General features: G+C 54.4%; 1 protein-coding gene across 2 annotated transcripts in view; it reads right to left on the bottom strand.

Annotated features, from left to right (window-relative positions):
* Positions 1 to 11,641, bottom strand: part of HK1 (hexokinase 1) — a 79,093-nt gene that overhangs the window by 13,986 nt on the left and 53,466 nt on the right. Inside the window, exons 13-18 of one of the 2 annotated variants that reach the window (XM_045877971.3) lie at positions 10,698 to 10,793; positions 9,261 to 9,360; positions 6,095 to 6,278; positions 4,150 to 4,305; positions 2,887 to 3,120; positions 474 to 1,369 (exon numbers count right to left, since the gene is read on the bottom strand). In XM_045877971.3, coding sequence (XP_045733927.1) covers positions 1,225 to 1,369; positions 2,887 to 3,120; positions 4,150 to 4,305; positions 6,095 to 6,278; positions 9,261 to 9,360; positions 10,698 to 10,793 — 915 coding nt within the window. In that variant the 3' untranslated portion in view covers positions 474 to 1,224. Of the gene's footprint in view, positions 1 to 473; positions 1,370 to 2,886; positions 3,121 to 4,149; positions 4,306 to 6,094; positions 6,279 to 9,260; positions 9,361 to 10,697; positions 10,794 to 11,641 lie in introns of those variants that run through there. The other variant, XM_064594737.1, reaches the window with a different exon arrangement.

The raw sequence follows: 11,641 nt of genomic DNA, 5'->3' as shown, positions 1-11,641 counted from the left end.
TGAGGAGCGGTTTCCTACAGAAGGGATTCTTTTCAAAGGGGAGAGGAGGACCGTGCAGGCAACCTGCTCCCGGGGCTGCAGCAAGATGTCATCCGTGTTAGAGCAGGGTCTACACCCTCTGTTCCCTTGGAGTTGGCAGACAGTGATGAAGGGCGGGGTCTACCTGGGGACGGCGGTGGGGAAAGCCAATGTGCACTGTCCTCTCATTAAACCCAAACAGTCCGTGGGAGCCCAGAGGCCTTCCACTGCTTTGCCTTCCTAACGGTGCGGGGTTGAGACCCTGGGGCTGTGGCAGGGAGCTGGCCAGGCCGGTGCTGGAAAACAAGGACAGAGGCTAGCTCGGTGACACTGCAGAGAACAGAGAAGTGACGCTACTAAACGAAGGCTGGGGGCTGAAGCACTCTCCCCCCACCCCCCAGGATCCCCAGGGCATGGCCTCCCACCTTCTCCAGCCAACAAGCATCAACTCGGGGTCTTTGAATTGGTACAAAGTTTACTAGGTCATACAACGTGGCTCACAAAAGCAATGGGGAATTCCAACGAGGGCACTGTTTGTTGGTTTCGTTCCTTTTACCCAAATGGAGACAAGACATTTTCCCACAGAACTGCCCACCTCCCCCCACCCCCAAGACAGACAGAAGGCAAGACTGTCACAACGTGGCTCTGACCAGTTCCACGGACACACGATTCAGTGGCACGGACACGTCTCGATGGGAACCTCGGGACGCCAGACAGCAGTGGGGGCTGGGACGGGAGGAAGCCGCTAAGATGCCCCTGGGAGGAGGAGTCCCGGCAGTGTCTGCTGGTGATAATACATTTCACACGGGGTATGGGTCCCCAAGGACGGGCTGCGGAGGCCCCTAAGGCCTGTCAGATGGCGTGACTTTTCATCTCGGGCCAATAAATAACTCTGTCGGACGAATGCAGAAACTGGAAATGGGCGCCACTACACTTCACACGTGGGGAGCGGACGACCAGGTTGAAATCGGATCATGCAGAGCGGCAGGGCAGGCGAGGAGGGGCCGGAGTGGGGAGAGATTATCAACAGCACACGCTCTATTTTGTACCCTACGTTATGCGCCGGGAGTTGGCTCGCGGCCCCTCCCGCTGCGGCGGAGGCGGGCTCTGGCGCGGGCGGCTCCCGGCCCAGCTCGCTGGGAGGGACGGGGGTGGCCGCCCGCAGAGACGCGTGCTGGGGGGCAGCGGGCCGGGGGGCCAGTACCCCTAGCTGCTCGCCTCTTCCCGGAGCCGGACGCCCACTGCCGTGATGAGGGCAGCGCCCTTGCCGCTCCCGTCTTCGGACAGGAGGAAGGACACGTTACATTTTGGGGACAGTTCCTTCACGGTTTGGTACATGATTCCGGAGAAGCTGAGAAAGAACAACACACGGAGGAGGAGGGTCAGTGGAGAAGATGAGAAGAGATGCTGGGCCCGCGCGAGGACGCCGCAGGACCCTAACGACAGAGGATAAGCAAGACGGGAGGGGCTTCTTGGGAAGGGTTGCGGGGACACCGGATCTGCCGCCGATTCTACGACCCCAGTTTTCAGCATGGAGAAACAGCCGAGAATCCAAACAGATGTGACTGGACGGCTTATCGGGACGAGGGCAGGAATAACGCACAGACACACTCATCCCCCAAGCCCGAGGCGTCTGGGGGACCAGATACCGATTAGGGGACCAGGGCCTGGCCCCCTGAGATCCCCAGCCCATCCCCAGCCACGGCCCAACACCTGGCCTCCGAGGCCAAGAGCGGCAGGCCCCCGGTGAGAGAGAATCTCTCACTGACAGGTGACTCTAGGTTCCCACACCATGTGCTGACGGGGACACAGGGCCAGGCTGACGCAGCTCAGGGCAATGGAGGTGACACCACCCGCCCGCTGTGGCACCCCTGCCAGGGCCTGCCCCACACCTTCTATGCTACCTTCCAGTCCTGCCCGTGGCCATCAGCCCCTGAGGACGAGGACACTTGGCAGCTGAGCACTTGAGCACAGCTTCCAAATGACGGTGCGGGGATTAGGTAAGTGTGTATGCCTCCAAGACCTAGCTCTGAGCCACGGCAGTGTGCTGCCCCTGGTGACGAAGGGGACAGCTACGGAGGTGGGGGACAGGTGCAGATGGAGCAGGGCACTTGGCTCCTCTGCAGCCACGGCCGTGAGGTAAGCAGCGAATGCCTACGCTGATGTGGGTGAGGCTGCTTTTAAGGAGAGTGACATTATGGCCCAGTTTACCAGGGATGGTCCCAGTGTAATTATTAGTGCAGTCTCTTCACTGGCAAAACCATCCCAGTTTAGACAATAAGTAATAGGGTCACTCTATTCATAAGGGCTAAGCTTTGGGATATGTGGCCGATCAAAGGGCAGGTGGGGCCGAATATCCTCCTTCAGCACCGAGTGTCAGACCCTTGACCATAAGGAGCCCACTCCCCATCCCTCTTCCTACCTTGCAAGCCTCTTGAGAAACTGAGCAGGTGAACAAGACAAGGTGTCCTCCTCCCTCCGTCCTTCACTCCCTCTCCCCACTTACCAGACACAGCCTCCTGGCCGGGCTGCAGCTACCCAGGCGGATGAGTAAGGCCACAGTCGCCCTTCCCTCAGACTCTGCCTGACCTAAGGGGGCCCCAGGAGGAATGGGGAGAGGGACATCTACGCCACTGGTGTGAGCTGAACCAAGTGAAGCCACTCCTCTCCAAGGATCTCAGCTGAACTTCGAAGCAGCTCATCACCTGGTCCCAGAGAAGGCCCAGGCCCCAAACGCACAGCCTTTGGGTCAGCTGGGTCCCGGTGAGGAATTCTCCTGGTGCGACTCACTTCCTGCTGTCCCATAACCCATCAAGGGGCCTCGGCAGCCCAGGACGCCCTGCCCACGCAAGCAGAAGCCCCACTCACTGCGGATGGAGCTTGTAGAGTGTTCCATCCACGCCCACAGTCACGTTGAGGCGGTCCAGCCCTCTGTTCTCGCGGATCTTGTCCACCACGGCGGCCATGCCCGCACCGCACAGCTGCGCAGCCCTCTTGGACACCACCCCGCACACGGTCTTGACCAGGATGCTATCGTCACAGGTGCTGTTCAGGCCCAGCTGCTGCAGGATGGCCCGCACCTGGAGCAGCGCTAACCGGTCACTGCGGTGGACAAAAGCCAGAAGGCTGGATGAAGCGGGGCCCTGCAGAGCAGCCTGGGAGCCGACGCCGGGGGACCGGCCCAAACCACCGTACTTACCACGAGTGGGGTTGTGGGGGCTTCCTTCCTCCAAATCAACATTTATTTGTATAAATTTATTTCCTTTTAAAGACATTATTTTTCTTCAAGTAACCTCTACACCCAGCCTGGGGCTCGAACCCACAACCCTGAGATCAGGAGCTGCGTGCTGAGCCAGCCAGGCGCCCCAGCTTTTACGACCATTCTAAAAACAAGGTGGCTTTTGCTTTGGCAGAGCACGCTGCACCTCCTCTCACAGCTCACCAAGGAAGAGGGCAAAGGCCTTTGTCCAGGGAGGAAGCAATCACCGCACACAAGAAAACGGGAGGAAGGCAAAGCCACTTGCCGTGGGGCACACTTCCTGGGTGACCAAACAGCCCGATCCCAGGCTGCCTTTCAGATGAGTGCAGGTGGGACCAGACCTGTGGCTCTTGGCTCTAGTGGACTCAGCGCCCTTCAACACAGGTATCCGTGATGCACCTTTATCCTGAAATGGAGTCCATACACCTGACTTCCAAATATACATAATGCTCCAACATAAAGCATGAAGAAAAGGAAAATCTTTTATAATAAAATTATATGATTTCCGTATGTAGCTGCTCAGGGCCTACTACTCCAGAGGGTTAGAAACACCCTCACAGGGGTGCCTGGGTGGCTCAGTCGTTAAGCGTCTGCCTTCGGCTCAGGTCACGATCCCAGGGTCCTGGGATTGAGCCCCGCGTCAGGCTCCCTACCCGGCAGGAAGCCTGCTTCTCCCTCTCCTACTCCCCCTGCTTGTGTTCCCTCTCTCGCTGTGTCTCTCTCTGTCAAATAAATAAATAAAATCTTTAAAAAAAAAAAAAGAAACACCCTCACAAATGACAACGTCCCGTGAGGTGCCTCCCCACCCATCACGACCTCCCCTGGCCACACAGACCTCTAACAGACCTGCAGGGACGCCCCTCATCACTCACCTCTCAATCTGGGAAAGATATTTTGTCTGAAAGATGCCCCGGGTTTTCAGTGTCTCAGAGATCTGCCCTCGGAAGAGGAACCCCTTCTTGGTGAAGTCGATCAAGATGTTGCGGACGATCTCACCCAGGTACATACCGCTAATCATCTTCTCAAACCTGAACCAAGAGCAGGGGCTGGTGTCTATGTGAAGCCTTTGGTCTCCCAGTAGCCCCGCGGAGGCATCACCAGCCTGCACACCCAGCCCTGTGCCCCTCAGCAGAGGCAGAGGGAGGCCAGGAAGGGCTAAGAGATCCTCAACCCTCCCCAGGATCAGAACCGAAATCACCAGCACTCACATCTAACTGCTGGACCATCTCCCTCCTGCCACTGCCCGGCAGAACCCCACTCGGCTCTCAGCTCAAAACTCTCCTCCAAGAGGCCTGTCCTCCCCGCGACCGAGTTCTATCTGCCTGTCTCAGGCTTCCATACACCCTCCCTTCCCCGTCACAAGGCCCAGAGGCATGCTGCCTCTCCAGCAGAAGCCTGGAGAGACTGGAACCAGTGTCCTGCTCAGCTTTGAGGCCCAGGGTCTGCACAGCCCAGCGCTAGGCTCTCAGTCAAATGCTCAATAAATATCTGCATAATAAGCAAACAACCGGTCTGAGTCTTAAAGGGACAAGAAGACAAGGAGGGCAAAATTCCCACTAGATTTCTGGAAGGTTTTGAAAAAGCCCAGAGTGCTGGTCAAGCCCCCAGCACAGGGAGGAAGCCACCCAGGCTGGAGGGTTCGGGCGGCTGCCGTGCTCTGGAGGACAACCTGTTCTGGGCCTTCTGACTCCTGCCCTCGCCATGCTCAAGTCCCAGTGTCCCCAGGCTGGGAAGAGTCCACTGGACACTCCAGAGGATGTCAGGCGCGCCACAGAAAAAACCCATGAGACTGCACTATTATTATCAGTCCTCATCCAGTCCCTCTCACACCGTGAAGGACACCAGCTGAGTGCGGTGCTGAAGGGGCTCTAACCCCCTCCACCACCTGCTACCTCCCTGCCAACCAAGGGGGTCTATGGTAGGCAATAGAAGCTAGAATTGAGTGACACTGATCTTCGCTATGTCATTTTATGATTATCATCTATTTACGATAATACTGGTTTCCCCTTTTTTCTCCCTTGTTAAATTTAAGTGAAAAATAGAAGCTGACTTAAAGAAAACCATTAAGTAAATAACAGCGCAGGTGTCTCTAGAAAAGGCAAAAATCTTGAGGGCGGCTGGGAAACAAGTCTTATTTGGGAGGTGCCATCCCCCCCACTGCTTCTTCCTGCTCCTGGGGACATGGCTCGGACAAACCCATCCCGGCAATGGCAGAGGATGACCTGCGTCCTGGGAGCCCGAGACAAGGAGTCCTCGGTCTGTCTGCAGGGAGGACAGACACTGCCATCTCAGGCAGGATGTCTGGGACCCAGGCTCCCACCAGCCATGAGGCGGTGCAGGAGGCTGGGGAACGACGAAGAGAAGCCCCCACTGGCCACATCCTAATTCACCGTGCCCTTTGACAGCTGCAGGTCAAGTGCACTTTACTTCCACCAAACAAAACAAAAACCTGCTGACCAAAGGCTTCTATTAGTCTGACGAGGAAGAAGTACAGAGCACTGGAGACCAGAATGTTCCAGAATGAACACGGTCACTGCGGGAAGTGGTGTGGCCGCTGCCACCCTGTCCTCTGGGCAGACTCCCGGCAGAGGAGCACCTGGCCAGGACATCAACCTGGCCCACGCGTACCATCCTCCTGGCTCTCTGCTCTCCTTGAACCAAAAGCAAAGGTCAGGAGGGAATCTGAGGGGCTAGTCTCTAAGCCTCTGTCCAGACTCCACTCCTACTAGAAACTTCTTCTGCTTTAACAGGCAGAACACAGCCTTCCACCCTCACCGTCCTGGCTCCCGCATGTGTCCTCCTCCACCAAGCGGTTACCTTTGCTTCCCAGCGTTTAGAGAATATTCATCCACCAGTCTGTCATAGATTGTTCTGATATCATCTAGACACCCGTTGTCCCCAAAGGCACCCCACTCCATGTTGATGCACATGCGCCCGTCATTCCCCTCCAGCATCTCGACATTCTTCATTTCTTCCATGTAGCAGGCATTGCTGCCGGTCCCTGCAACACACGAGGAGGGCAATGAACGGCCGAGCCATGGGGCCTGGGGTTGCGGGGAGGGCCTGGGGCCGGGGACTCCACAGAGAGGGGGTACATTTCTGAGATGAATAAAGCAACAGCTTTGCTTTCCTACTGTTTCCCAGGAAAACCTCGAAACAGAAAAGGAGAGTCAGAGTTAAACTACCCAGAGAGCACCTGATTCACTTACTTTATACCAGGATGTCAATATCGAGAGCCTCGAGTGTGTACCTGCCCAGGCAGGGCTCTGTTTATTTTTATAGAAGACGGTCTGACAACAAAGAGATATGTCTTCAATGGCAAAAGTTTAGGCAATATTCAGATTGGAGGGATATTTCTCTCTCTCTCTCTCTCTACACACACACACACACACACACACACGTATATACACAACTGTACACACACGCGCGTATCTATAAAATACTACACTGGGGGGTCGTCTACCATCACACCATGGATGTCCACTTATCTTTACGGATCAAACATGGTCATGGACTATGCCGGCCCAGTCCACTCTCCCATGTGTTTCAGAATGAAGCCCACAGCTAGTTCAGGGAAGGCCCGTGTCCCCAGCATGTCAGTGGCGCCTTTCCAAAGGTGATGGTGCCTCGTCATTTTGATGTCACAGCCCTCTTTGAAAACCTGATGATTCTCCTTGGATGCACACACTGCACACGCACAGTCTGACATACAGTTCCCAGAGGCTCAGGAGCCTGGGCTCTCCATCCCTGAACTGCCCAGGCTGTGGCCCCGCAGGGACTGGGGTGGAACCACCAACGGTTTGCTGTTCTCGTCCCTGAGGAGCTGAGTACAGAAACTGAGAGGAAGTGTATAAAACATTCACAGCAGTTTCTGTCGCCATGACATCCAAGCCCATGGTCGTCGGCCTTGTCTCAGTGAGTGGACTAGAAAATGTAAAACCAACCAACTAACCAACCAAGGAATACTTCGCCCAGATATTTTAATCTGCACCCCAGTCACCTGGGGAGCTTATTAAGATGCAGATTCTGGGGCGCCTGGGTGGCTCAGTTGGTTAAGCGACTGCCTTCGGCTCAGGTCATGATCCTGGAGACCCGGGATTGAGTCCCGCATCGGGCTCCAGTCCCACATCGGGCTCCCTGCTCAGTGGGGAGTCTGCTTCTCCCTCTGACCCTCCCCCCTCTCATGCTCTCTCTATCTCATTCTCTCTCTCAAATAAATAAATAAAATCTTTAAAAAAAAAAAAAGATGCAGATTCTGATTTGGAAGATCGGGGGTGGGGCCTGAGACTCCACATTTCTAACACGCTGGTTACACTCCGCGTAACCAGGCCCCAGAGCACCACCAGCCCAGCCTCGGTGGGATGTAGGCGGACTTTCAGCCCCCTTGGGGGACACAAGGCAATCCCCACTGGCCTGATCAAAAGGGCTTGTTTTCGTTCCCTTTAAAGAAACTTCCAGGGTGCCTGGGTGGCTCAGTTGGTTAAGCGACTGCCTTCGGCTCAGGTCATGATCCTGGAGTCCCGGGATCGAGTCCCGCGTCGGGCTCCCTGCTTGGCAGGGAGTCTGCTTCTCCCTCTGACCCTCCCCCCTCTCATGCTCTCTCTCTCTCATTCTCTCTCTCAAATAAATAAATAAAATCTTTAGAAAAAAAAAAAAAAAAAAGAAACTTCCATAGAATTCACAGACGCTTCTCCCTGTGTCACTGGATTGTTTGGGGTTTTTGTTTTCTCAGCTCCCTTTCACCCCAAAGTGTGAAACTGAGAGAAGAGGAGCCCCAGAAACGGCCAGGGGTGCACAGAAAGCCAAAACATAGAAATCATACTTTTTGCCAATGAGCGCTGGGACCAAAGAGATGGATGGATGGAAGAAGGAGAAAGTGGGTGTGAGTGCAGCCGGGGCTGGGACAATGTCCGCCCCACTCGCTCACTCTTCACCTGGTGCCAGGTGCCAGGAACGGCTCAATCAGGCGGCCCTGAACTGGGCAGGAAGGCCAGACCCAGCGCCCCAGTGGGGAATGTGCTTTGTCACTCTGGATTTGCATGTCACACCTAAGCCCATTCATAAGCAGAGGTGCAGGGGCTGGGTGGGGACAGAAAGCTTTGCAAAAGAAAGGAAGAAACAAAACAGCCCCTGAGTCAAGCCCCAAAAACCTTACACTTGCAGCTGCTCCCCAGTTTTCAGAATTTCCTCAGGAGCCAAAAATGGCTTCACAAATGAAAAGGTCTCCCGAGCACCAGGAAGGCCGCCTTCAGGGGCCTTATCCCCATCTCCCAGACACTTAGCAAAGGGTCTGCCCGGCAGGGCTACCAGCCCTCCTCATCCAGGTAGGGCCTGCAGAGGTTGGCCACGAAACAGGGCCTTCTCCCAGCATCCTGACACCAGGAGCAGGCTCAATGGGACAAATGGTCTTCTCACAGCCCGGATTGATGTGCTTCAGGAATGACGGGCTCTGAAGTCCAGATCCCTCATGTGTCTGGACCATAAGGGAACCCGAGAGCCAACCTCTCTGCGACCCACTGAAGTGGCTGGGATTGCTCAGAGACGGTGGCTGCCAGAGGCAAAATGGTGCCCAAGACTAGTCTCTGGCCCTTGCCCACAGTCAGGGGAGAAGGAGAGCTCTGTTGCCTTCCCAATCGCAGGCTCCCACCCCTCAACACCTGCCTGGTGGCCCTCCCTATAAGCCCAGTAGTTGCCCTGATGGCCAAGCCGGCCCCAGGTACTCCCACCCTGTCCACCCAAGCCATGTGAGCCATCTGGGGCCTCATCCAGGACAGCTCCGTTTTGACAAGCTGGTCACGAGCCTTGGGGTGAGTGTTGGGGAGCAGAAAGTCCCCTGACAGCTCTGCAACCTCGGTCCAAACTCTGGAAGCAGTAAGGGGACAATAGGGACAGATACAGTGTCCCTCACAGAGGACTGAGCTGCCGGCTCATGGCCCCACAGAACAGGAAAACGCCAAAGAGGCAGACGTTCCAGGACACCCACCTACGATGAGTCCAACCTCGCAGGTAGGCTCCTCGTAAGCACAGGTCATCATGGTGCCCACCGTGTCATTGACCACAGCCACCACGTCCAGGTCAAATTCCTTGGGGAAGAAAGGGACACAGCTTTAGGGGAGGGACAGCGCTGCCTGATGCCTCATCTGAAATAGTTTCCTTACCAGCCATTAAAAAGGTAGTAAAATATTCCTTCACTGACTAACCACCTACTATTAATGATGTATCTGACACTGGAGATCTAAAGAAAGGAAGCATTCTACCCATTTCACAGATGATGCCGAGTACCAGAGAGGCAGCCTGGAGGGAACTGTTGAATGGAGAAAAGACGAGGGACTGTGGCCAAATAGCTCTCTCTCTGAGGAGCTCAGAGTGTTACAGTCTTCCAGAAGGCAAAACGGAACTACCAAACCCACTCCTCAGAATCTGTCCTTCTGAAATAGCCATGCAGGTACACAAAGATACCTACTGCATGCATGGTTTGCAGGGACCAGAAACAACCCAAATATAGATCAAAAGCGGCGATGTAAGTAAGACACGGGTTCGTACGTGTGTTTGGTCTCTGCACAGAACGTAGGTTGGAAGAATGCTAACACGAAGAGTGGGGACATGGGCAAAAGTAGGTCAGCGGGTTTCTTTCCAACGGGATGTAAGTTGCCTCGCATACTCTGCCGAGTGCAACCAATCCCTCTTTCAAAAACCCATTCACGTCAGCCTTCCCCACTGCCTGTGTATTTGGCTGCTCTTCTGAACTAGAGGCATTTGAACTTCTTTTTTTTTTTTAACTAATTCCCTCATTGATAAGTCAAGTAAAATCTTTCGAATTTTCCATTTTATATTTTGCCAATGTCCTCCAGCCAAAGACCACCAGAAACACACCTGTAGTCAAACAGAGCTGGTAACAGGGACTGGGTGCCACATGGGCGACATATCTTGTGGGGCATCTCGGAACGGGTTAGAAAGCACCCACTCCAGGATTTGAGCCTGGGTTGGGGGTTTCGGGGGCGCTCAGAGTGGGGCTTGCTCTGGCCTGGAGGCTGTCCGGAAGCAGGGCAATCCTGAGTGTGTGCTGAGTGCTGACGGGAGTACAGACTTGGCTCCTTCTTGTCTAATTCCACCAGTTGCAGAGTGACACTGCATGTTCAAGAGGGGGCCACCAAGGCCGACAGCGCCAGGCCATGCCTGGCTGCCGGGGGCTGCTTTTCTCTTTTTCAAGCTGTCAGGGAGTCTTGATTTTACCTTTCTTAAACCATCCTTTAACAACACAAAACTGTTCACCTCCATTTTACTGCTGACGGTGTAGGGAACCCTCTTACCCAGGTCATGCACACTTCTGTATTGTTTGAATTCTTTACGACCCAGCAAGGACAATTTTTATAACCTCCCAAACAGTGAAGATTTTTAAAAACATCCTTTTAATAGTTACCTCTCTCCTTTTTATTGCTTCCCTTAGTAATGTGGCTACATCGTGCCCCACGCAGTCGGTTGCCTTAAAACCCTTTGTCCAGGTGATCAAGATTCCCTGAAAGAGCAAAGGCACCAGGAGAGTCCTGTGTAATCAACCCTTCTGGTGAGAATATAACATTTCACTCTCTCCTTCCTGAGTAAATATCTGCTGAGAATTTACAGGGAGACTAGGTTAGAACATCTGAGGCTCAAAGCAGTAACAGAGAAGGAGCCCTCCACGGGCCCGCCCCCTCCTAACCGTTCCCCACGGCAGTCTGGTCCATAATGCCCATTTCACAGATGGAGAAACTGAGGCATAGGAGGATAATGGTGGGGCCCCTGGTATAACCAACTAGTTCCCCTAAAGAACAGTCTGCCAACAACATAAATGGAGAAATGCAAATTTTTAGTAACACTGTTACTGCCTAAAGTGAACTTTTGGTTTGAATGAAGTTGAGCATTTGCTGGGTGTGTACTCAACTACGATGAATACAGATGACGGTGTAAGTGAACTCCTTAAACAATGCAGACCTTTAAAAACTGCAAAACGCAAGTTTATATGGCTCTAACTGCTGAGATATAAAAGGGCTTAAGAGGAAAAAGCCCCAAGTCAGCCCAGTGAGTTGATTAACTGGCTTCCAGAAGCAGGTGGCCCGACCTAGCCTCCCTAGTGCTGCCCATCATTTGCCTTAAATCCCAAGGTTCCGTGTGATCTGATGCTACTCCGGGGCCCCTCCCTGGCCACATCCCCACCTGTGACACAAGGAGGCACTCGTGACTCCTCCAGCATGACAGGCTCCATCTCGCCTCTATGACTCTGCACAATCAGCTCCCTCTGCCGGGGTACCCCCTACCCCACCTGCCACCAATAGCCCTCCGCCCAGTGCTGAGCTGCGGGTGTGAGGCTGGGATCCTCCATTAGAC

The sequence above is a fragment of the Mirounga angustirostris genome, unplaced genomic scaffold (assembly GCF_029215605.1).
Source record: "Mirounga angustirostris isolate CCGP_5_RB_7025 unplaced genomic scaffold, mMirAng1.0.hap1 SCAF_6, whole genome shotgun sequence".
Lineage (NCBI taxonomy): Eukaryota > Metazoa > Chordata > Mammalia > Carnivora > Phocidae > Mirounga > Mirounga angustirostris.
Note: the sequence above shows the minus strand (reverse complement) of the source record. Positions and strands in the feature narration are given on the sequence as shown.